Source organism: Mauremys reevesii, linkage group 16 (assembly GCF_016161935.1).
Source record: "Mauremys reevesii isolate NIE-2019 linkage group 16, ASM1616193v1, whole genome shotgun sequence".
NCBI lineage: Eukaryota > Metazoa > Chordata > Testudines > Geoemydidae > Mauremys > Mauremys reevesii.
Window position 1 is genome coordinate 31,752,612 of NC_052638.1, and position 26,556 is coordinate 31,779,167.

General features: G+C 42.8%; 1 protein-coding gene and 1 long non-coding RNA gene across 4 annotated transcripts; one reads left to right on the forward strand and one right to left on the reverse strand.

Moving 5' to 3' along the window:
• Nucleotides 1–1,501: 1,501 nt before the first annotated feature.
• On the reverse strand, nucleotides 1,502–18,078 carry LOC120384823. Its single transcript, XR_005589127.1, has 2 exons — nucleotides 18,014–18,078; nucleotides 1,502–1,747 (listed from the first exon to the last, which is right to left on the reverse strand). It is a non-coding gene; the product is annotated as an uncharacterized LOC120384823 (long non-coding RNA).
• NUDT7 (nudix hydrolase 7) lies at nucleotides 17,588–25,873 on the forward strand. Of its 3 annotated transcripts, none has more exons than XM_039503901.1 (4): nucleotides 17,588–17,693; nucleotides 21,220–21,373; nucleotides 22,686–22,844; nucleotides 25,335–25,873. In XM_039503901.1, the coding sequence occupies exons 1-4, from the start codon at nucleotides 17,656–17,658 to the stop codon at nucleotides 25,716–25,718; spliced, it is 735 nt and encodes a 244-aa protein (XP_039359835.1). In that variant the 5' UTR covers nucleotides 17,588–17,655; the 3' UTR covers nucleotides 25,719–25,873. The 3 variants fall into 3 exon arrangements, with proteins under 3 accessions (XP_039359835.1, XP_039359836.1, XP_039359834.1); XM_039503902.1 differs by having other exon boundaries at nucleotides 17,589–17,693; nucleotides 21,223–21,373; XM_039503900.1 differs by lacking the exon at nucleotides 17,588–17,693 and adding an exon at nucleotides 17,804–17,823.
• Nucleotides 25,874–26,556: the final 683 nt, after the last annotated feature.

Below are 26,556 nucleotides of genomic sequence, written 5' to 3' on the forward strand. Positions count from 1 at the left end.
GTGTTATAGGAAACAGCCTATGACAGGACCTACACACACTTAACTTTGCTTTTTATTTTCTGGGGGTGGTAGCATGACTGCCCCCAAGTGGAATCTTCTGGATATGCTAAGTAGTCACTTTCCTCCCTGTCTTCCTTATTCAGGGTGGCTGCCTAATGTGGGCTATTTCCCTGCCTCTTTAGCTGTCAAATGTTTGTTCCTCTTCAGCAGCTGACAATAAAAGTGATCATTTTGATTTTATGGTGCAAACCGCCATCCAATAGGAACTGAGACCACCAATCCATTCCACATAGACTACCAAACAGCCATCAGGAGATAACTTGAGGTCACTGTTAGCTAGGGCTGTGTGAAAGATCCTGATTTCATCCAAACGAAGGTGGTCAGAGGTTTGAAATGGGCCTATGAATATCTGCATCAATGGAAGTTTGGAGGACCTGGGTTAATGAACTTTGGACAGTCCTACTTCCCCAGCACATGTACTAAACTTTTCCTCTCACAATCCCCAATGTTTCCTGGGTCTACTGCTATATTTTTCATGAGGTCTGGTGACCTGACCCTGCTTCTGTACCCTAAAAGGCTTTAGGAGAGTATGTCTACACTGCAATTAGACACCCATGGCTGGTCCATGACAGCTGACTCAGGCTCACAGGGCTCAGGCTAAGGGACTGTATTATTGCAGCTGCAGCACGAGATCTGTGACCCTCTCACCTTCCAGGGTCCTAGAGACCAGGCTCCAGCATGAGCTCAAACATCAACACCACAATTAAACAGCCCCGTAGCCCAAGTGCTGTGAGCCTGAGTCAGCTGGCGCAAGCCAGCCACAGGTTTTTAATTGCAGTGTAGACACACCCTTTGGAGATTCTGGGGTTCACACAGTAACCATTCCCACATTTTTCTTTTTCAGGAATTTCACCAAGACTGGGCTAGTTCCCCAAGCCTAACTGGATGAATCTCATTTCCTGTTGGGCAGATGTCCGCATCACAAACCAATGCCACCACAATAGCCTTTTTCATTGTCAGTCTCCCTGAAGAGAAGCCAGTGTGTGGTAAGTAAGGAGACTAAATCAACTTCTCACTCCTACAACTGCCCACACAGATACTTCTATAATATCTATGATCCAGAATTATAATAAAATAATAATAATACTTAGATTTTGCATAATAATCTCTATATATATTTCTGACTGGCATTCTGCTTTTTCCTAACATGGAATCCAGTCCTCAAATCCATACTCAGTCCTAGTTCAGACAATATTCCCATTGAAGTCAAAGCTCAGAAATAATTAAAATCAGTGGGAGTTTTGCCTGAAACAGGATTAAACAAGGACTTTAGGACCTGGTCCAATTCAGATCAGATCCAGAACAGTACAATGCCTAAAATGAACACAGACATGCAGTGTGCAATGCATAATCTCTAAATGTGTGAGTAATATACAGTCAAACCTGTCCTAAGTAACCACACCAGGGACCTACAAAAATAATTTACATAACAGAAGTGGTCTTCTAATAAAGGTGGAACATTATTCTCAGTACATTTGGGGATACAGACCAGAGGCTGCCTAGCAAGGGTGGTCTATTACAAAGTGTTATAACTATTTAATAATGCAGGATCTCCGAGCTTCCAGGTGCAGTTTAACTGACTGCATTTCAATGAAAGTTGTGGCCTGGTCCATTAATCCAATTATTAGGGTGTTGTTTTTTCTTTCCACATCTTCCCAAGTGGCATCAGCAATGATGTGATGAAGGACTGAGGAAAAACAAAGTAATTCAGGAAAATAGTTTTACCCTTCTCTCTTTCCACCCCTCCCCACCAACAAAAAAAGCTAAATTAGTCAAACAAATAGATATTTGTAAATAAGCTTGCCCAGTTCTAATATCAACATTTTGTAACATGTTGCATGTGAAGTGCCATTAATTCATTTTAGGGAGGATTTATTTTTCTTTAAATAGTCTAAACAAAGCTTAGATAATATTATAGTTTGGAACACTTAAATAATCAGATAATGGTATATGCAAATACCATTTGATAGTGAATGATCATTAAATGTAGAGTTGCATTACTGTAATTTTTACAGCTCTGTTTAAATAATAAGGTGTCATGGAATCCGGTGACACAGCATTTAAATGTTTCAGTAACTTCAATCTTATTTGTCTAATAATGGTAAAAACTCCAGTTTAATTAGTCCCAGTAATGATTCTAAATTGCAATTTAGAGCCTAAATTTCAAAAAGGAGTGGAATTTAACACACACACGCATGCGTGTACAAATAGTGTAACAAGCTGATGTGCACAAACACCATGAATATGCATGCAAGTTTGTGTGTCCAAGTGGCAAGCAATGCCTCTGAATCTGTCAGTTTAACAGTATCCTGCCGCCACCTGCACAAACAAATATCTGATTTGTGCTCGCAGTGGTAAAGCAATAGTGACCCTGCTATCCCATCAATTGCTTTTAATGTAATTCACATACTTCCTTTTTATATCTCCTTCTTTAGCTGTGTTCATTATGCTGGTTGGTTGCAGCAGAGCCAATGCCTATTTCATTTTATTATTAATCTGATTAATTAATAACATGGGATTGTGATGTCAATGTACTAGTAGAGGGAAGCAATGCCTGTTGCAGGGAGGATGGCAGAATAGACCTGTTAAAGGTAGTGCACAGGCTGATTTCCAGATGAAAACAAACCAAGACAAACTGTATCAATAGTGCAGAGTTATTCTCAGACAATATAGTTTGGAGTAGGGTGATGGCTTGTGGCCTGAGGGTAATAATAAACTATTTGCCATAGTTGGATTTTATCTTGTTTTAGTGGAAAGAATAAATGATCAAACTGTAGAAAGATTTGCTATTCAGATAATTTGTTTCATGTGCTTACTGAAAGAGGAGAAATCAGTTTTAAAAGCATAACTATCTTAAAGAAACAAGGTTTTGTACCACTTATGATAAATAGTATACCGTGTTGAAGACTTTAAAATACGTTTTCAATTCCTCTTGATTTGTATACATACAACATTGCAGATCTCACTATAACTCTATTAAATATGCACCAGTTCTTTATTTTTTAAGAAACCAGCTTCAATAAATTAGAAGCAGATGAAGTGAATCCAAATTAAGCAACTGATTCCTAAAGTCATAAGCTTGTGATTTTAAATCTTTAATGGGTCTGTGCAGTGGTGATTTAGTAGATTGCTTTATGGTAATGGGTTCCTGTATTATTTAGCATTAGCCATCCTGCAAAGGCTTTTATGGGTCTGTAAGGTATATGCAGCAGGTCGCTATGGTGATCTAGTACTTAAACTGACATGCTCCTTGGGGTTCTGTTTCTGTGTCTTTTACTTTAGAGTGTAGTTGTAGCTGTGTTGGCCCCAGGATATTAGACAGACCAAGGTGGTTTTATTGGACCAACTTCTGTTGGTGAAAAAGCTTTCGAGCTTACACAGAGCTCTTCTTCTAGTACATTTAACAATGCTTTGAATTTTATCATCAGGTAGCAGACAGGATGTTTATATAGCAGAGGGGATTTTTTTTAAAAGCTATTCATGTGAATGGCTGTATTTTGTTCATCACAGCTTGGCTCTAAAGGCTTGCAAAAATCCCCACATCTCAAAAAAAGAGGCCAAGGATATTATGATTATGTCCTACAAATGTGTATGCAAAATAGCTGATTAAAAGCCGCTGAAGTAGCTTTGAATACAACTGTCTGCTGACTCTCACTGCATAACATTTCCAGGACTGCCATTATGTACTATGTGCACAAAACCTGTAGTTGACCAGAGAACAAATGGGTTGCATGTACATCAATATTCTGAATTAGAATGAGTATAGTTTATTGCTTAAATAAATGTAACATAAGGCTATAGCTGGTCTGCATAAGCAGTAATCACGGTATTATATGTAGTCATGCATCTAGTGTCAGGACTTCGGAACTTTTACCTGAAAATAATGTTCTAACTGCAGCAATATAACAACATTCTTGTTAATGAATATGGCCAAAATTCAACCCTGATTTAAGCAGAATCAACTCTATTGCAGTTCATTACAGTCAATTGTATCACACCCATTTACAACAAGGCTACATTTTAACTTGATGGTTCCATTTGACTCCAGTTGACCCCAGCTAGTTGAACCCAGCATTATAATTGCAAAAGTAAATTTTAAAGATTTAAGTGCATTCAGCAGAAATGCCACTCTTTGGACCAATGGCACCACAAGAAAACTGCACAAGCTACAGAGAATTTGCTCAGACAAAATTTTAAACTACCATAAAGATCTTAAACTTTGTGCATAAAATCTTGGCCCCACTGAAGTTAATGGGAGTTTCATCATTGCCTTCAAAGGAGCCAGGATTTCACTCTGTATATTTTTCTGTTCTTTTTAGTCAAACATGTGACTTATGCACTGCAGACATTAACACAGGCCTGGTCTACACTAGGAGTTTATGTCGAATTTAGCAGTGTTAATTCGACTTAACCGTGCACCCGTCCACACCAGGAAGCTAATTAGTTCGACCTAGAGGGCTCTTTAGTTCGAATTCTGTACTCCTCCCCGACGAGGGGAGTAGCACTAAATTCAACATGGCTATGTCGAATTAGGCTATGTGTGGACGGAAATCGACCTTAGTAGCTCCGGGAGCTATCCCACAGTGCACCACTCTGTTGACCCTCTGGACAGCAGTCCAAGCTTGGATGTTCTGACCAGCCACACAGGAAAAGCCCCCGAATTCCAAGGGGCGGGGGAGACTGCGAGGGGGTGGAACAGGGGCAGAGTTTATGCTTTCCGGATTGCCTGCAGCAAGAGTGCGCATGAGATAGGTGCTGTGCATGGTCTTGTTCACAGAGACAGACTAGACTGTGTTCATTGTTCACAAAAATGTATCTTTGCAAGGAATTCACTCCCTTTTTCCCATCACACAGCTTCGACTGTCTCCAGACCTGCCCCAGACCTACCCCAACATCCCCCTCACAGAGGCTGGCGCAGATTAGGTGGCGAAAGAAAAAGACACGGGACGAGATGTTCGCTGAACTTATGGGCTGCTCCCGAGCCGAGGCGGCCCAGCAGAGCCAGTGGAGGGAGACCCTTTCTCTGTACCAGCGCTCACACAGCGAACGGGAGGAGAGGTGGCATGAGGAAGACAAGCAGGCGATTCAAACGCTGCTTGGACTAATGAGGGAGCAAACGGACACGCTCCAGCGCCTTGTGGATGTTCTGCAGGACCGCAGGCAGGAGGACAGAGCCCCCCTGAACTGTATCTGCAACCGCCCTCCCCCACCACAAAGTCCTGTCCACCCCTCACCCAAAATAACAAGAAGGAGGGGCACTAGGGGCCGTGAAAACTGTCACTCCACCCCAGCAGAGCGCTCATGTACCAAACAGCTCTCATTCCCTAAAGTTTGAGAATTGCTTCCCTTCCTGGCTCACCCAATCCCAAATCCCAGTTTCATCCCCCAACTGTGTAGTTGAGTATTAAAAATAGTTTGCTGTTAATTCCTTTTTCTGTCATGTTTCTTTGCAGAAGACTTTGTGTGAAGGGGGGGGAGGGGTTTGTTAATTGCATAGGACAGCTACCATTAGCAGGGTACAGACATGGGGGCAGGATCAACAGCAGGTCACACACACCCAGTCAGTAGGCACCCTGGTCGGTATGGGAGGTGGTTTCCATGTTCTGTGTGGGTGGCGGGGTACGTGACTTTGTAGCGGGGGAGGGCGGTTACAGATCTTATGCAGCGGTCCTTGTCCTGGACCACAGAGCCACGCAGCAAGGGAATCTGTAACCGTCCTCCTCCGCAACAAGGTCACATAGCCCCCGCACACAGAGTCCCAAAAAAGGAGGGATGGCAGGCTCCATTGAAACATCCAGTCCGGCACTGCAGACCGCTCTGGGAGCAGGAGCCTGTCATTCCTCGAGTTTACAGGCGGTCTTTACATCACTGCACACCCTACCCAGCACAGTCCGTGTCCCAGTTTCAACCCTGTAACGCAAAGTCATCAATAAAGAAACCTTTGTAAAGTTACAGTGGAACATGTATTTTATTTTTACACGTGTGTTGGAAGGGGGGAAACGGGGTGAACGGGGTATGTAACTGCAGAGGATAGTCAACAGTAACTGGGTAAAGAAACAGGGGCAGGTTCAGCTTCTCTGTAAAGAAACTGAACAGTCACAGGTCACGCTGCTCGCTGAGGAACCTAGCTTTCAAAGCCTCCCGGATGCACAGCGCTTCCCGCTGGGCTCTTCTAATCGCACGGGTGTCTGGCTGAGCATAATCAGCAGCCAGGCGATTTGCCTCAACCTCCCATCCCGCCATAAAGGTCTCCCCCTTGCTCTCACAGAGATTGTGGAGCACACAGCAAGCTGCAATAACAATGGGGATATTGGTTTCGCTGAGATCCGAGCGAGTCAGTAAGCTTCGCCATCTCCCCTTGAGACATCCGAAAGCACACTCCACCACCATTCAGCACTTGCTCATCCGGTAGTTGAAGAGTTCCTTGTCACTGTCCAAGGCGCCTGTATAGGGCTTCATGAAACAGGGCATTAGCGGGTAGGCTGGGTCCCCAAGGATCACTATAGGCATCTGCACATCCCCAACAGTTATTTTGTGGTCCGGGAAGAAACTATCTTCCTGCAGGCATCTAAACAAACCAGAGTTCCTGAAAACACGCGCGTCATGAACCTTGCCCAGCCACCCAACGTTGATGTTGGTAAAACGTCCCCTATGGTCCACCAGTGCTTGCAGCACCATTGAAAAGTAGCCCTTTCGGTTAATATACTGGCTGGCCTGGTGGTCCGGTCCCAGGATAGGGATGTGAGTTCCATCTATAGCCCCACCGCAGTTTGGGAATCCCATCGCGGCGAAGCCATCTCTGACGACCTGGACGTTTCCCAGGGTCACTACCTTTGAGAGCAGTAGCTCAACGATTGCGTGGGTTACTTGCATCACAGCAACCCCCACGGTAGATTTGCCCACGCCAAAGTGGTTCGCTACTGACTGGCGTTGCAAGTTTCCAGAGGGCTATGGCCACTCGCTTCTGCACAGTCAGGGCTGCTCGCATCCTGGTGTCCTTGCGCTTCAGGGCAGGGGCCAGCAAGTCACACAGTTCAAGGAAAGTGCCCTTACGCATCCTGAAGTTTCGCAGCCACTGTGATTCATCCCAGACCTGCAGCACTATGCGGTCCCACCAGTCCGTGCTTGTTTCCCAGGCCCAGAATCGCTGTTCCACAGCATGAACATGACCCATTGCCACCATGATCTCCACAGCGCGGGATGCCGTGCTTTCTGAGAGGTCTGTGCCACTCTGAGACTTCATGTCCTCACCGTGCTGCCGGAGCCTCCTCGCCCGATTTCTCAGCAGCTGACTGTGGAAGAGGTGGACGATAAGGTGCGAGGAGTTGACAACGGCCATAAGTGCAGCGATGATTGCAGCGGGCTCCATGCTCGCAGTGCTGTGGCATCCGCGCTGTCACTGACCAGAAAAGTGCACGAACAGATTTCCCGCCGGCGCTTTCAGGGAGGGAGGGCGGGAGTGACGGTTGAATGATGACAGTTACCCAAAACCACCCTCGACACATTTTTTCCCCCAGCAGGCTTTGGGGGCTCTACCCAGCATTCCAATGGGCAGCGGGGACTGCGGGAACTGTGGGATAGCTGCCCACAGTGCACCGCTTCCAATGTCGATGCTTGCCCTGTTAGTGTGGACTCACAAAGTCGAATTAGTGTCCTTAGTGTGGATACACAAATTCGACTTTGTAAGGTCGATTCCACAAATTCGAGTTAGGTAGAATCGAACTATTCTTGTAGTGTAGACATACCCACATAGAAGTCTTTGCATAGTGTGCAGCACAGTGCTCAAGATTCTTTGATTCCTTTGCATATGTGAGCACAGCCTGTTCATGAGTGCCAGAAAGGTCCAGCAGTCCTCAATGCTGAGTAATATCACCGCTGTTCCATTGCTCTTGTTCCCTCACCTGCAAGTGCATAGGGTAAAAAAGGAACAGGACATGCATAGAAAGTATGTATGCCTTCACCCTCACCAGCCAACAGCTCATGCTGAAAGAAATATCCCAGTTCACACGCATGTACAGGGTTAGTATAGCAAAATCATGGGTCACATTTTCAGCAGGTAGAAATCAGTGTAGCTCCAACAGAGCTATGCAAATTTGCTCCCATTAATGCTCAGGCCCCATATGTACAGCTCATATCAGACAGGCTAGACACTTTCACGGTCTCGTCTAAGATTTGGATACAGCAAATTTAAACTTAAGGTGAAGCCAGTTTTGTTTCATCCCAGACCATATCTTCATCTACTAAGAAAGCAACCGCTAATAAAATATAGAAACTAAAAGGTGCCACTCTTTCACATGTCGAGTAGTACTCTACTGCACCAACAGTCCTGTTGGTTTGAATGTAGGTACTTGCACAGAATAAGATGCTAAATGGGGTACTCTAGTGGTTCTATTTCACATCAGAGTGTTGATTTCGAAGAAAAATACTTAACACCTTGTGGTATAGCTCTAGCCTTAGAGGAAGTAAGGTCCATTTGCAGACAACGTAAAATAAAACCTGCTAATTGATTACTTCATTCTGTGGCTGCTGCTTGTTTTGCGAGCAATATCCTATTCCAGTTCCCTAAGGTCTACTTTTCCTTCCTCATAAACACTCAGCTCTCCAACTGCCAAAAAGTAGACTAAAAACAATCCTATGTAAAGAGTTTGCAGGTGTTAATCTGTTTACACACAATGTGCTGAGCACTCTAGCTCTGCCAGTTCCAAGCTGACAGTTATTCAGCCACCAAATGTTTGGTTCCTGTGCCTATTTAGTGAAAACAAAAGGATGTTTCACAGTTTGTAGGAGAGTGTTACACATGCCAACCTGGAGGGAAAAGAGTTCGAATCACAGCAAGCTGCTGAGAACAAACATACCACTGAAACTTTGTCTTCCGCTACGGTAGTCACCTGCTTTGTTTTTGAATACGCAGACTATGCAATATTAGGAACATATGCTGCTCTGTACTTGTCCACCTTGGGTGGTTAGCTGTGTATTCCTATTGCTTCTGCAAATGGCACTGATATCCACAGAAGAAAAACAAACTACAGAATATTAAGCAGGCTTTTCCAAAAGTAAATTTCAATAACTTTGTTACATAGCAGATTTTTTGGGCCAGGTCTTCAATTGGTGTAAACCAACCTGAAATGTTCAAAAATTATGAGTTAGGCTCACCACAAATCATGAGATTATGTAAAAATAATAGATTTGGTGTTCTTTTTATTTGTCTTGTGCTTTTTGAGCATTTAGCATGCACTGGAGTCACATTTTGAAGCTTTCTCCACAGCCACAAGGCTTAGAAACTTACCTTTTGTTTAAGAATGAAGGCTGAAATCATCATATATCTTCCTGACTCCAGGAGCTAAGGCTTTAAGGAAGACAGTAATTATCATGAGACTTGTGACAAAATCGTGAGTTGGCAACACTGGCATAACCCTAACCCCAATGACTTCTGTTAAATGTGACTTTAGTAGAGTTAAACCCATTTCCACCAGCTGAAGATCTGTTCCATTTTATGTTGGGCCTTTATTAAAGGAAGGCACAACTGTCCACTGAACAATTTAAAGAGAATTCTAACTCTTAATGGCAAATTTAACATGCACACTTTAAATTGCATGTAAACTCCATTCATGTGCCAAGCCTATAGTTTACAACTGTACTCTAAATGTCCATTTCTCATAATATTTTGCTTTCCGCTTTAAAAATCTCCTGTGCCTGTGAAGCAATAGCACAAAATGTAAGAAGGGGCTGGAAGACCTACATGTGCTAATATATGTGATATGGCTTCTGACGTTCCCCATGGTTCAGAAAAAATGCATTTAGCCAACGCTGGAGACTTTTGGCCAAAATCTGATCCAATGGAAGTTTTGTCATTGACTTCAACCAGGATTTGGCCCAATGTGAAGTGGGAATTTCTATGCATGTCTGTGGCAATTACGCAAAGATTTAAAGGGTTTGGGAAATTGCTATAAAACATGATAGAATGCTAGCTGCCAATACATTAATTACTGTTTTTCCTGCTGAGCTTGAAGGAAGGGAAAATATAAGAACAGCCATACTGAGTCAGGCCAATGGCCCATCTAGCTGAGTATCCTGTCTTCTGACAGTGACCAATGCCATATGCTTTAAAGGGAGTGAGCAGAACAAGGCAATTTCAACTGATAGATCTCCAGTTGTCCAGTCCCAGCTTCTGGCAGTCAGAGACTTAGGGACAACCAGACTCAGAGCATGGGGTTGCATCCCTGCCCATCCTGGCTAATAGCCATTGATGAACCTATTTTCCATGAATGTATCTAATTCTTTTTTGAATCCAGTTATACTTTTGGCCTTCAAAACATCCCCGCCAATGAGTTCCACAGGTTGACTGTGCATTGTGTAAAGAAGTACTTCCTTTTGTTTGTTTTAAACCTGCTGCCTATTAATTTCATTGGGTGACCCCTGGTTCCTGTGTTACACCCTATATATTTTCATGGAAATATGGTTATGATATGAATGAGATATACTTTATGCAAGATGGCTCATGTAAGGTATCATTGGAAAGGTTATGATTTACTGAATGTGTTTATCCAATTTGTATGGATGTATGATTTTTGTATCTAAAGCTGGGAATGTTGACCAGGTCTCTGTATTTCAAATGTGCTACATTGGATGAGACCAAACAATGTTACTGGCTTATTGAAGAAATACACACAAGCATAAGGATACACACAAGCATAAGGATCACCCCAGGAACTGTGTGCAGTGGAAACCTCTCAGAGATAGCTCTACACAATGGGAACTGTTTGACCCAGGCCAGATAGCTCTACACAATGGGAACTGTTTGACCTAGGTCACAGCAAAAAAGCTTTCCAGCAAATGGGGGGAAGATATAAAAGAGGGACAATGACAACATGAGGGGGCCTTACTCCCTACAACAACTCACCTGAAAAAACCTGTGGAACAAAGACTGAACTGTGAGCAGTGATGGTCCCAGGCTGGAAGGATTTTTAGCCTGTGTAAGAAAACCTGGGAAAGCCAAGACAGCTTGTGCCTTAACAATCTGCCAGCCTGTTTATCACTCAGGATGAAAATTTGCTAATTTGTATCCTACCTATCAAGTGTGTTAAGCTAAATATGCAGGTTTTGTTTATTTACTAAGGTAATCTGCATTGTTCTGTTTGTTATCCCTTAACCCACTTAAAATCTACCTTTTGTAGTTAATAAACTTATTTTGTTTATTTTTAAACCCAGTTTATGTAATTTCTAACTGGGGGGGCAAGAAGTTGTGCACATCTCTCTTCACACTGAGGAAGAGGGTGGTTTTTTATGAGCTTGAGCTGTGCAGATTTTTCTATGCAGCGCAAGACAGTATTATTTTGTGTTTATCTCCCAAAAGGAGTGTGCACATGAGTGCTGGGGGAGTCCTCTCACACAGAGCTGAGTTCAGTCTGTGGCTGCAGCGGGGTGTGGCTCTACCCATGTGTGTGTTTGCTACAAGAGGCTGGAGAGCCTAATTCAGCAAAACAGCGAGTGGGAACTCAGGTTGGTGGAGCAGGAGCGGCTCAGTGACATCCCAGTACATCAGGTGGCATCCCAGAATGGGGGTCCAAATTGTCACAGTGTGTGAAGGGGTAAAGAACACTCACTTTCTCCACACCATTCATGATTTTGTAGACCTCAATCAGATCCCCCACCTCCCCTTAGTCGTCTCTTTTCCAAATTGAACAGCCCCAGTCATTTAAATCTTTACTCCTTTAGAAGCTGTTTCATACCCCTATTCATTGTTGTTGCCCTTCTCTGTACCTTTTCCAATGTTAATATATCTTTTTTTGAAATGAGGTGACCAGAACGGCATGCTAATGCAAAATCATGTGCCTGTGATTAATGGCTTACTACACATATTTTATGTCCAGTTAAATACGGTTAAATAAAGTTTATTTTAAAAACTCCTCTAGTGCTTATCGAGAGATTATTAATAATCTGCAGGTGAGGTTGCTTGTCAAGGGCCATACCATGTAAATCCACTCCTGCTGCTTCAATGGAGAGAATTAACCCATTGTTTCACTGACGCAGACAAAGAAAAAGAAATGAGGTAACAGAGTAATGCTGCATTTTTAATATTTGTAAGGACATTAACCCTTTGATATTGCTGCTTTTGTCAAATAGGTATCAGAAATCTACCTCTGCTGCATAAACATACCAAAACTGTTTACTGATGTGCAGCATATAGTTTCTACATGCTGCACATGTTTCTAAGGGTCCAATCCCACAGGGTACTGCACACCTCCTGAGAAGGGCTCAGTGTTGTCAACTTCCACTGGAACGCTTGTGGAAGAGTGAATTTAATAGAAGGTGAAGATGCTGAGCTCCTTAATTAAATACAGTGCTTTGGTCTACGGCAGGACTGAGCCAGCTACTAGTAAAGTAAGATTAGAATCAACATTGCTTTTCCTTCCACTGAATGTATTGCTGTTTCTATGAAGGGAAGGGGAGGTTTAGGAAATTATTTCAGCAAAGAAATGTCATACGCTCTTTGAAACGCCTTTTGCTGCCTTTGAGCAAAATGTTCTATTGGCTGGGGTGAGTTCCAACAGAGCTATGATTTGTTTGATTTTGGTTAGTGCCACTTGTTGAAACTCAAACTTGCTTTTAACAGTGATCAGACTAGTGGCGCTAGGACACTTTTTATAGTGGGGTGCTGTTCCCCCCTTTAGCCCTTTCTGTGCCCCTGGCCACCCCCTAGAGCTCGGGCTGGGAACAGAGCCGTGGCTCCGGGAGGGGGGGATGCAGACAAGGGTAAGGGGGCTGAGGCTGGGGCCACAGCTTGGGGTGGATGCAGAGCCCCAGGCATGGGACCCAGGCATGGGACCAGGCATGCTGACCCTGGGTGCAGGGCCAGCAGCTCAGACCCCGGGCACGGGGCTGGAAGCAGAGCCCTGCATAAAACCCGGGGGTGCTGCTGCACCCCCTTGCACCTATGGATCAGACTATAATGCTGATTCACCGTGCTGCATTACTAGAGTGCAATGTGAGTGTTAGCTGCATGCTTACCAGTGTAATAATAATAATAATTAAGTAATGTTCAGATGGCCTTTATGTTTTTCTAAAAGAGAGCATGTATATGGGAAGGAGGGAGGGTAGGCTGGGGCAGAAAGTGCATAAGAGGGATGATGAAGTGTCACAAATTGAGAGGAAGGATGGTTAAGGCACTGGATAGAGACTCAGGAGATCTGAGCTCAGAGACACACAGGAAGTGTGTGACCTTAGGTAAATTACTTAATCTCTTTGGGCCTCAGTTCCACATCTGTAAAATGAAAGTAATAATCTGTCCTTTCTTCCACACTTTCTCCAGGCCACCCATTTCGATCTTTAGAGCAGTGGCTCTTAGAATGTGTTTGTACAGCACCTAGCACAATGGAGCCCTAATCTTGTTGGGGGATCTACCCTGATAATAATTAATAAAGGAAACAAAGGTAAATGAAAGAGTTGAGAGAGGGAATAGTCACTGACCTCTCAAGCTTCTTGCCTCTGAACTTCTCTCAGCTAATATGAGGAAGTCAGGAACAACCAGCACATCTTTCTCAACATAATTCAGCCCACAAAGTCATTGCATTCACCCACAGCATCTCGTAATTCCTGAGAGGCACTACCCTTTGCAGAATAGTGACACCACTTGCATAATGAAAATAGAGAAATGGGTAGCTGGGCTGGAATCAATACCCATGAAAAACCTTTAGTGTTCAGAGTTAATGTAAAGGCTTATAAGAAAAATATTCAATCCAATGTTCCGAAGTAATTTAGTCAATTAATTCTCCTGTCATATCTGTCACACACTAGAAGATGTGGAAGTTAAGATAACATAGAAATCTCTGCTACCCTCAGGCAATGAATGCAATTTTAAGTTATTCAGTTAAATGCATTCCTCTTTTAACAGTTGAGCTTTCCTCACTGGTCACTTGTCTATTTCCATTGGTACATGTTGAATCCACATTAATCAGCTGCTTTACTTGCATTCTGTCAGGCATGTAAGTGGCTATTCAATGCTAGTAATTGTAACTCTTTTTAGCTAGTACTGCAAAAGGTTTCTTCACTGCAGTATTTAACACTAAAGTTAGTCAAAACTCGGACTTTCCATTCCATAGGGAATTCTGACATTTTGAAACTTCCTTTTGGCCCAAATCAAACAAAAAGTCAAAATTACCATGGAACAAAAATGCTGAAACATTTAGTTTTGGAAACATCAGAATGACCTTCTAAAAAAGTTTCATGTTGATAAGATCAAAGCATTTAATTTTGACTATTGCTCTGAATGTTACATTGTAAACATGCAAGTTTAAATGATAACATCAAAATGAAACATTTTGACCTTATTGAAACAAAATATTTTTCTTGTTTCCCATCAAAAATTTTGAATACATTTATACTGCAATTGTTACTGTGAAACATTTTGATTTTGTCAGATAAGCACATTTCGATGGAAAATTGTTCCACTGGAAATTTTTCAACCTGTTCTCCTTAACACTGTTTTATTTTACAGACCAAGAGACTGATTCAGTCCCTTGCCCAGGCCCATTTACCACCCCTCTAGCATTGTAAAGGAGCAGAATGGCGCTGTAATGGGCCTCCAATGCAGAAGTACAGTGTTTGGGTTTTTTTGTTGTCCCCCACCCTCTTGTAGGACAGAACATTTGACTAAAAATATCATGCAAGATATAGGAGACCACCACATTGTTGTGCTCTGTGTCCTTAAATGGGGCTATAAATTCTTTGCTGATTTGCTGAAACGTAAAAAGCACTACATTGAAACACTGATAAATCTGTGCCTATTACTGTCAATGTTGTTAGACTAAAAAGCTACTGTGTAAGTTCTTTTCTCTTTCATGCAAATTGACTCTTTCCATATATTTAAATTCTGAGTCCTATTAGTTTACATGTTGTTGGTACTCAAGAAAAGGAAGAAAACATTGAATTTATGCAAATGTCTTGTTTTAAGACAACAGCTTAATTTATGATACATTGAAAAGCAACTGATTTACTTACTTGCCCAAAGGAACAGAAGCATATTATATAATGAACAGCGTGAGTACATGGGAGAATATTAAAGAAGTGTATCAGGGAATAGAATCCAGGTCTCTTGACTCCCACTCACTTGCTTTAAACTCCTGCATAAGTGCTATTACCATAATAGAAGCTGAGGAGGTAGGAGTTGTAGGTTATGGATTACATATGATTGTGCGTATTGACTATCCTCCTGAAGGTTTGGTTCTTGTAAACTATATCGAGAGGTTTACTTTAAGAATGTTTATTTGAAAATCCTTGACGTGCCATATGGATCTACCAGATATAATCCCCCACTGAGTGAGGAGAAAAGGGGCACTGGAAACCACTGCAACCCTAAGGTCGCACTGGTTGCCACAGAGCAGCTCTGTGACTTGTAGAGGGAAGGCTCTGTGTCTTATGCTCCTGTTTCCCCACATGAAAACCCTCACCTCTGTGTGTGAGTCAGAAGTTGTCCCATAAGGAATTAAATATAGTCGCCCACACTCACCTGCAAATGCATCATACAGTTCAAAACCACACCCACTCTGTTGCACTACCTACATATAACAGAGATGACTGAAAGCCATGATGTGTACTCCAGGAATACATCAATTCAAATGCCTGTCTAGGCTGTTGAAAACTAATTTTTTTTCCCAAATCCCACTATCTAGAAGCTTATTTCTCTGACTGATGGCTGTTTAAAGCTGAATTTGCCATTTGACACAGTAACAGAAAACACAAAATTCATGCTAAATGCAAGTTAATACTTTCAAGCATGTGGTGTCAGATTTTCTTAATCTCCTCCTAGAATGGTTCATCTACAGAAAAAGTCAATACTGTGGAAGAAGAACCGCCTATATTAAATGGAAAGGTATGAACCGGCTTCTTCTGCATTAGCGGGAAAGAGCAGCTTTTAACTTTTCTCAGGGAAGTTCAAGCTAAACTATTTCAGTTGTTGGCTATTGGAAATGAAAACATTGGGGCCTGATTCTAGGCTGCCTTGCACCCTATGGAGCCATTTACAATTAAGGAAAATGGGTGAAAAATGTCACCATTCTGAATGGGAGTTCTACCACTGACTTTCGTGGGAAGAGTTAGGCCAATGCTGAGCACTCTTGGAAATCCCACCCCAAGTGTTTTGTTTCATTTTTGAACCAACTCTAACAAATGTGTAGTATTGCTATATGCATAATAAACAACATTACATAAGACCTGAAATTAGAGGTCCTCTTGCAATTTTTGTTTGATAGCATTATCATACTTTTTTGGCCAGAGGAGCAATGGGAGGTGCTGGGTGCTGAACTCTTATGCAAATCTATGTCAATACCCCACACTTTTCTGCCTTTTCCCCACCTTACTTGCCTATAATTGAAATTTTCAGTGGAACTATATCTCTCGTACATCAATAGCATTAATTGAATTTTGTGGTGAAAATAACTATATATAGGTACATTGTAGATATTTCCAAGATAATTTTGTATGCTTCTTTGCTACATGATTTGTTCCATACTCTCTGTGTTACAGGATTTAATTCCAGGTCCTTCTAACTGGCCAAGGCCCAGGAGTTCCACCTTTCCCTCCGAGATGCTGCTGTTGGGGACTTTTTTACAGCTTAGCATTAGCCTATAGACAGTTTTATTGCTAGCCTGATTTCAGTCAGGTTAGCATAACTGTTTTGTCTGCTATATTTTCATTCAGGCCTATCACTGCTGAGCACCTAAGAACTCCTGCCCTGTGCAACTCATTCCTGACATTTGCTCAAATGCAAAGTCCCTTGATTTAATCTTGTTTTCTGTCATGTGGAGCCTCCTTTTCCAATCTGACTGCTCGCCATAGGTAAGGGTCACGCCCTTCCCGTCTTCAGAATAGCTAGGCAGCAGTTCTGCAGAAAAGGACCTAGGGGTTATAGTGGACGAGAAGCTGGATATGAGTCAACAGTGTGCCCTTGTTGCCAAGAAGGCTAATGGCATTTTGGGCTGTATTATAAATAGGGGCATTGCCAGCAGATCGAGGGACATGTTCATTCTCCATTATTCGAAATTGGTGAGGCCTCATCTGGAGTACTGTGTCCAGTTTTGGGCCCCACATTACAAGGAGGCTGTGGAAAGAGTCCAGTGGAGGGCAACAAAAATGATTAGGGGGTTAGAGCACATGATGTATGCAGAGACGCTGGGGCTGGTTAAAAGTGAGGGAGGAAGCTCGCCCCTGAGTTCGGTGTGGCACAACCCCAGGCTCTGATCAGGTTAGGAGCTACAGAGCCTCGCCCACCCCAGTAGCTGGTCGGGCGAACCTCCCAGGTGGAAAGCGGCTAACCCTGAACCCAGGCCCATTCCAAGCTCCGCCCACAGGCAGGTGTAGCATGGGATTGAATGGATTTACCTCCCTCTCCCGCTCATGGACTCGTCCCACCGGCCCCGCTCCGCGACTCTAGCCAATAAGAAGCTAGCGCTTGGCAGCTCTGCTTGCTGATTGGGGAAAAACAGCTGCCAATCAAATACGGCGGACGAATTGCGCGGCAAAGGTGGGGAATTGTCCCTCCTCCCGTCCCCGCGCTGTTTTCCCTCAGGACTTACACCGGCCCTGGGCTGGGTAGGGAAGATGGCGGCTTTGAGAGACGCTGAGGATGAGCGGGGAAGGTAACAGGCCCCGCCGTTAGGGCGCCGGCTGCCGCGCCGGCCCGTAGCGAGGGCGGGGCAGCTGTGGGGCGAGGAGGATGTTTCCCTGGGGCGCGGAGCCTGGCGGCGGAGAGCTTGTCTCGGCGATGTAGTTAAGCGACCTCCCCGCACGCGCGGCGCCGCCGGCCCCGGATTTTGGGGGGTGGGGGGTGACACAGCGATGCACTGGGGTCAGCCTAACTGTAGCCTAGGTCAGGCCTTGGGGGCAGGATTTTAAAGGGACTCAGGTGCCTGACTCCCGGGCTTGCCTCGCTGACACCGAAATCGCGGCTGGCTCGTACCTCGCACTCTCGCTCGTTCCAGCGCAAGTCGGGGTGCGGCCGTTTGCGGGGTGCCCCGTTTTCTGGTGACCTAAGTAGATTTTTACCAAGATCGCGCGCGCGCACGCCCACCCACCCACCCTTGAACTCCAGTAGCGCAAGATGCGAACCGCGCAACTGATTTAGTGACTCTGATCCCAGTTTCTGGGTGCACGTGCACAGAGGGTTATCCCTGCATGCCCCTTCTCTACGGCACTTGTAACACCTGCCCCTGCCGAGTGAGGGCACTTCAAGCATGTTCCTTTGTGATGGTAGAGCTCCTTGTATTGCCCCCGCCCCCCCCACCCCCCACCAGTCGTTTAATGTATTTATCCTCACCCCTGTAAGGTCGGGAAGTGTTATCCCCACTTTACAGCTGGAGATCAGAGGTACAGAAAGACTATGGGTATGTCTATTTTGCAAAGACAAACCCACAGCTGGTCTGTGCCAGCTGACTCGGGCTCCTGGGCCTGGCAGGGTCCTAGAGCTTAGGCTCCAGTCAGAGCCTGGAAGTTTAAAATGTCATTAAACAGCCCCTTAGCCTGATTACTGAGAGCCAGAGTCAGCTGGCATGGGCCAGCTGCGGATGTGTGATTGCAGCATAGACATACCCTGGCCTAAGGGTACATCTATGTTGCAGGTAGAAGTGCAATTTCCAGCTCATGTAGATATACATGCACTAGCTTTGAGCAGGCTAATATACTAAAAATATCAGTGGACTAGCTGCCTCAGTATAAACCTGTCCAAGACTTAGAGCAGCTAGCTTGTGCCACCACCTGCACTGTCATGGCGACATTACTACTTTTAGCAAGCTGGTTTATGTACATCTATGCCAGCTGGAAATCACAGCTCTCGCTTCAGGGTAGGCATACCCTAAGTGACTTAGAATTATAGGGACTGCAGAGGTCATCTGGTCTTAATCCCCTACCAAGATGTAGGATTTGTTGTCTCAATCTTATCTAAGACCACATAAAAAGTCTGTGGCAGAGCAGGGACTTGAAGCCAGTTTTCCCAATTCCTAGCATCTTAGCCACTGGTCCGTCCATGGACTGGGGGTAGTCAGTTGTGTTTTTGTCTATGTCCAAATTTCTTTATCAAGTTATAGTCAAGGTCCAGACTCCAGAGAAGAAAATAATAAACCTATAATGATAAGTAAATAAAAAGATGTGTGTCCATTCAAAAATGTCTGCTGGTCCCAATTTGACCCACGGTCTGCCCATTGATTACTCCGTCTATTGTATGAGCCTTGGTGTAGGGACTCTCTCTCTTCAGGTTAATATCAAACGTGTACTGCGTCACCAACTTTTTCCATAAAGATAAATATAGTAAATTCTGTATTCACAGAATTTATGTGAAGCATGTAAATAGAATTTTTTTTTAAATTCTAAGTAATGTTTTTTTGGGCAATCAGCTTTAAGTGTCATCCTTTCTTAATACAAGGGAGGAGGGTCTAAAGTAAAACCTTGTTACTTAAAATGTATTTGACTAGTTTGACCAGTCTAGTTTAAATTATTTAAAATACTTCATAGTATACTAATAAAAGTATTGTAATGTATATTTGTACCAGAGTAGTAAGTTCTTTGGAATAGACTGCACTGCAGTCCTTTGATATTACATATTGACTGAGAGGCAAGATTGTGTTTGCGAGTAACTTTGTGCTTGCAAGTAATCCCATTGACTTCTCAGGTGTGTAAAGTTCCTTGTGGGAGTTTCAGGATTGGGGCTTTCTTTCTTTTGTACTGTGCTTTATAAGACATCTCCCTAGCTGATAATTAATAAAACATAAGCATCATAAATTTATTCTTCTTAATTCAAGGTGCATTCTTCATGACTGTCAAGTTGCCTTGAGATTGTATACATTAAGTGCAGTACAATGTGCCCAATCCTGGTTTTGGCATTTATTTCAGTGGCAGTCAGGATCAGGCCTATTAACTAATATACCTGGTGGCATTATTCCTATTTTGCATATGGCAAAACTGAAAAAGAGATGTGAAGTACTTGTCCAATGTCAATGGCAGAACTGGGAATGGAATCCAATTCTCCTGGCTCCAAGTCCAGTATCCTTTCCACTGAACCATGCTGCCTTCTAAATGAAGTATTTTACAGATGGGAACCTGAGACAGAGAGCTTAAGTGTCTAGATGAAGATGTCATAGGATAGCTATGGCAGAGCTGGGAAATGAACCCAGATCCCCCAAGTCCCAATCCAATAGCCTATTCACAGAACTATTCTGCCTTCTAAAGGGGGCTGTCAGATGTGGCAGAACAGACTCATCTTCCAGTCATGCACCTTTAAGATTTTTCTTTGGTAACTACTATTTCATTAAAAGCAGCAAAGAATCCTGTGGTACCTTATAGACTAACAGACGTTTTGGAGCATGAGCTTTCGTGGGTGAATACCCACTTCGTCGGATGCAAGTTATTTCATTAACTGTGTCGAATATGTTGAGCAATATTGTTCCCATAAACACACTGAGCTGGGTGGAGTCTTATCTTAAATTGAGTCCAAAAAGATTTATTTATATAAGTGCACAATCATATGCAATTTAGAATTATCAGGGGGGATGGGAAGTTAATTCCCACTGTATACACTTTTAAATTAATATCTAAAAGGGGTTTTTTAATTGCTGTAATATAAAAACACACTATGCCAGTATTATATTTGCTAATGTTGCTCTGTGTATGTAGCTTGTTTATAATATAATATTATATATCTGGTATAATGGGGGGAGGTATAGCTCAGTGGTTTGAGCATTGGCCTGCTAATCCAGGGTTGTGAGTTCAATCCTTGAGGGGGCCACTTAGGGATCTGGGGCAAAAATTGGTCCTGCTAGTGAAGGCAGGGGGCTGGACTCAATGGTCTTTTCCAGTTCTAGGAGATTGGTATATCTCCTATTATTATAATGTGTTAATTCAATTAATGAGAGCTGGTTGCTTTTATATGAATCAAAAAATCAGTCCATGTTGCTTTGGGAATGAGATGTTGATCAGTAGGTTAGATTCAAAATAATTGCACGCTTCTATGGGCACAATATTTAGTTATGCTTACCTGATAATTTTGAAAAACAGGACATAATATTTTTGAGAGCTCTGATATTTGTAAATCCTAAATTATAATCTTTCCTATATTCCTAAGTAGTAGGATAACCATTCTGTTTAGTTATGGAGCATTTTTGTTTGTTTTTTTAGCAGAAGTATAAAAGATAAGGCCAAGATCAGTTTAAGAAAATATGATGTTGGAAACAAATTCTCCCATTTGCCACTAGCCAAAGCATCTGTTCTTATGCCTCTAATGGTTAAAGATGGAAAGCTGTATGTGCTGTTTACTGTCAGATCAATGAAGGTATGTGAACCATAAGGTCAAAGCCAACTGCATAACATCAAAAGTAAAATGAGAAAGTGTGTTGCAAGATTGTGCTGTGTGAAAAGAAAAAGCAAAGGAAGGAAAGCACTCAGCTTTAGTCACATTTACCATATTCTTATCCAAGTATTAGTCTCTATGTACAAATCTTAATTGTTACTGCATGGTTTTAGAGTCTAGTCTTCACGCATGTATGCAACCAAAATATCCATGTACACACCTTTATTTGCACACATAAACAGGTATTGATCATGTAAACAATGATCACTGTTATTTACTTTCCAGATACACAACAATAATGTGGATGTTTCTGTAAAGTCTGATACAAGTTTCTGGGTCAGAATAAAGGGGACTATTGATCAGTTTCCTACAGATTTTAATTAAAAAAATGTTTACCTGTGCAATAAAGTTTTTATCAATTTGATTCCTAAGTTTGTATCTAACATTACTTTCCCAGTCTCTTTCTTCACTTCTAGATGTGAGAACACAAATCTACCTTCCTCTCCATTTTGTGCCAGTGGTATCTTTCTAAAACTATTATTGTTACATATTGTACCTAAGTCTACTGTCTCTACTCTTTGATGAGTAATTTACCTGGCTGCATTTTCTGCTTCTGAGAGATGCAGCATCTCTTGAAAGATGCAATAATAATGTTCCTACTTAAAAATCTCGAGACACTGTAATAACTGAGCGGACACACAGATGGTAAATGAGCTTTTTAACAAAGGCTATGATTGGTTCATAGAACTCTATTATTAAAGTGAAACTTCAAATAAATATAGAGACATTACTTATTCAGAGGTATTTTTCCACTGTTGATTTTGGTTTTTATAATGAATTCTGTACCTTGCATATTTAATTCTTTTGTTTGACCATGCAAAAGTAACCATTTTAGTGACAGAGATTGAACAAGCTCTTTGGAACTATCTCTTACATGAGGGAGAGATGGCAAAAGGCCTTGAAATGTGGATATAAATTTTAAAGGAAAGTATACAATATAAAGCATGTGATGACAAAAGTAACTCGTTACTATAAAAATGCCTCTTCTTTTGTGTGATGCTGAAAGTGAGGGACCTAGACTGGGTAGATATAGACACCATGCTCAGATGTTGAGAGAGCTTCCTCACACAGCTCTGACTGCATTTCTCTTCTCTCACCTGAAGAGCTCTTGTTCCAGTTCTCAGACTTGTTGATTAGAAGAATCTACAATAAGTTAGAGTAATTTTGTGGACACAAGGATTTAAGGTGAAATCAGCAAACTCATGATACTTAATAATACTCCTTTAATTTCCAGTTGAGAAGATCACCAGGGGAAGTGTGCTTTCCAGGAGGTAAAAGTGAGCCAACAGACAGAGATGAAATAGCCACTGCCCTCCGGGAAGCCAAGGAAGAAGTGGGACTCTATCCAGAGCAGGTGGAAGTCATCTGTAGGCTTGTACCTGGAATTGATAAAGTAAGGTGTACCCAAAAAAACCCAAAACAAATCTGAGTATTAGGAAACAAGCTGAAAATTGCATTTCACTTCTATAAGCTTATCACTGACATTTCAGACCTGAAGCAATGAGTGACCTTTTACTTTGTAACAGGAATGCAGCCAGTATACTTCCTCTGTTCTGGAGATGTTTTTTGAGGTGAAATCAGTGTTAAGTTTTCAAGCTTCTAGGCTCTAGCTATATCTCTCATGGGAACCATTTTCACATATTGGAGAAAAGATATAAAGTGCTACATTTTCAAAGAGTTTTTTTCATATTTTTATTTATAGATAACAATTCTCTTGTATTAATGCTCTAATTTTTGTTTCTGTATTTATATATTAGTCTCGTTACTGTTAGTATTATCCTGCCAGATAAGAAAATGAAAGTAGTACAGGGGTGAGCAAACTACCCAGCCCACGGGATTGCCTGCTATGGGCCCCGCGCCGCTCTCAGAAGCGGTCAGCACCACGTCCCTGTGGCCCACAGGTGGTGGGGCAGAGGGCTCCGTGCATTGCCTTTGCCTCCAGGCACCATCCCCCACAGCTCCCATTGGCTGGGAACGGGGAACAAAGGCCAATGGGAGCTTCAAGGGAGGTACCTGGAGGCGCGGCAAGGGCAGTACACGGGGAGCCCTCCACTCCCAGTCCCACAGGGGCCGCAGCACTTCCTGGAGTGACGCAGGGCCGGGGCCAGGACAGGCATGCAGGGAGCCTGCCCTGGCCCTGGTATGCGCTGCTGCCACCCCGGAGCTGCTTCAGGTAAGCGGCGCCAGGCGGAAGCCTGAACCCCACCTGCACCCCAGTTCCCTGCCCTGAGCCCCCTTGTACACCTTGCACCCCAACCCCCTGCCCTGAGCTCCCTGCTGCACCCTGCACCCATGTGCACCCCAATCCCCTGCCTTGAGCCCACTGCTGCACTCCAACCCCCTGCCCTGAGCCACCTCCTGCAGTCCACACCCCTCCTGCACCCCAACCACCTTCCCTGAGCCCCCTCAAACACCCCGCACCTTCCTCTGCCCCAGTCCCTTGCCCTGAGCCCCTTCCTGCACACTGCACCCACAACCCGCACTCCCTCCCACATCCCAACCGCTGGCCCCGGCCCTGCATACAATTTTCCCACCCAGATGTGGCCCTTGGCCCAAAAAGTTTGCCCACCCCTAAAGTAGTATCTCCTAGGAGTACAGTGGAAACGTAGTATCTAATATTTTGAAACTTGAAGTATTCAGGTAAAGGTAGCTTTAAAGCACCAAAATTCATAGAAAGGACAAATCTAGCTGTTATGACAGTTTTTTCTTAAGTATTGTCCTGCTAAGTGCATCATTCAGTATATCGTTATTCATTATAATAATTTGAAATATACATATACATTTGAGTATACCAAAAATGTTAACTTTTAATGCTCTCTGTTACAGCACTATCTACTTTTGTAGTGTCTCAGAGCCAATTTTATTTTGAGAATTCTTAAGGGTGATATAAAATGATGTAATCAATTGACTAAAAATATATTTAGTTCCCTGATGGATCTTGGTCTACAAACACCTTTATTTGTCTTATTTGCTCTGTTACCTTGATATTTAAATACTCTATCCACATTTACATTCGAGTAACTGAGAGCAAATTGTGATCCTTGTGTTGGGAACAGTGACATTTCCTTGCTGACTCTATAGGTGATGATGGTTGGCGTTCATTGTAACGGTATGTGTCAGGTTTTCATATTTATAATCTGTATGAATAAGCTCTTTGTGAATGCCTTACAGTTTATCAGTGACCTCTACTGTGTGGAATATCAGACTCTCACGTGTGTGATTGTTGCCCTGTATTGGTAGCAGCGTGCAGAGAATATAAACACTGATGTGTGTCCCAAATGAGCAAGATGTATAAGCACCTGCGTAAATTGAAACACCTAAGTAGTTCCATTGATATCAATGCTAAAAAGTACATACATGCTTAGGTAGGTAATTGCTGAATTACAGTCTTTGTTTAATCCTGAGCTGATGGTGTCAAATTTGCAGATGAACTGAAGCTCAGCAGTTTCTCTTTGAAGTCTGGTCCTTGAAGTTGTTTTGCTGCAGGATGGCTACCTAAACAAAGACTGTGAATGGCTTGCCAACTACAAAAGCAGTTTCTCCTCCTTTGGTTTCACACCTCAACTGCTAGAACAGGGCCTCATCCTCTCTGATTGAACTAACCTCATTATCTCTAGCCTGCTTCTTGCTTGCATATATATACCTGCCCCTGGAAATTTCCACTACATGCATCTGATGAAGTGGGTATTCACCCATGAAAGCTCATGCTCCAATACGTCTGTTAATCTATAAGGTGCCACAGGACTCTTTGCTGCTCTTACAGATCCAGACTAACACGGCTACCCCTCTGATACTGTAGGTAGATTATTTCTAAAACGTTTGAAAAATACAGGACTTTCTTTTTAAGTATTTCAAACAAGTTGATGTTTTTTCTTCCTTTCAGGTGGGTTCGTTGGTAACACCAGTGGTAGGATTTATAGAGGACACATTCCAGGCCAGACCTAATCCAGATGAAGTGAGTGGTGTGTTTTTGGTGCCGCTGGAGTACTTTATCGATCCATTAAAGTACATGACCGTGCCTTATAAAAGAGCGAATGGTGTTGCAAGTTGGCTGCACAGTTTTGTATATGATGACCCTGAGCGTAAAACATCACTTAGGATATGGGGACTCACTGCACACTTTGCTGTATTTCTTGCTCTTGTAATTTTTGAAAAGAAACCTACATTTGACATTCAGTATGATCTTGACAACTTAATTTCATCCTCTGAGAAGAATTTCATGGAGGAGTATATGTCGCTATACGAGGGAAGAAGCAGCAAACTATGAGCTTGGGACTGGCACATAGGTGTAAACAGTTGGTTTAAATTATTTTTCAAGCTTTACTATTTGGTTTTCTGAATCAGAAATTGTCCCGTTTTAATGTCTACATTGGATTACAAAAAATAAAGTGCTGATAGATTAATCAGCCCTAAATAGACAAATTTCTTGTATTTATTTTACATGTATTTAAAGGTTCATTATATTTTTCATGGTCTTTGTGGTTAAGGCATTGGACTGGGACTCAGAAGACTGAGGTTCAGTTTCAGGCTCTGTCATGAATTTCCTCTGTGACCTCGGATAAGTTACTTACCCTCTGTGCTTCCGTTCCGCTCTGTAAAATGTGGATAAAATTCTTCCCAACCTTTGTTTCTTTGATTTAGAATATAAACAGTTCAGGGCAGAGTGTGTATCTTACTGTTTTGTACAGCACCTAGCATGATGGGGCTCTAATATTGATTGGGGTCCCTGGACGCTATTGTAATAAGGTGGCAGTGCTTGAACAACTTGTTTTTTTGTTTTAGTTTGTGGATATTGGAGCTTGTGCCCAGAATGACCTTCCTCAAAACTTAGCAGTGACACTGAAATATTCTCCACAATGTTCTCTTCTTCTGGAGGGATCACCCTCTAGGGTTCAGTCGTTTTTTATCTCTACTGAAATAACTGGTAACGGTTCCAGGTAGTGCCAGATATAATGCTGCTGGTTTTTGTGATGTTATAGCCTGTCCACTAGCAACTGGGCCGAGACCATCAGTTCATTTCATGTAGGCCAGTAAATAGTTGTCAGATGGCTAAAGCTTTTAAAGGCACTATTAATTTAGGTTGGATTTGAACTTGCAGTTTAGAA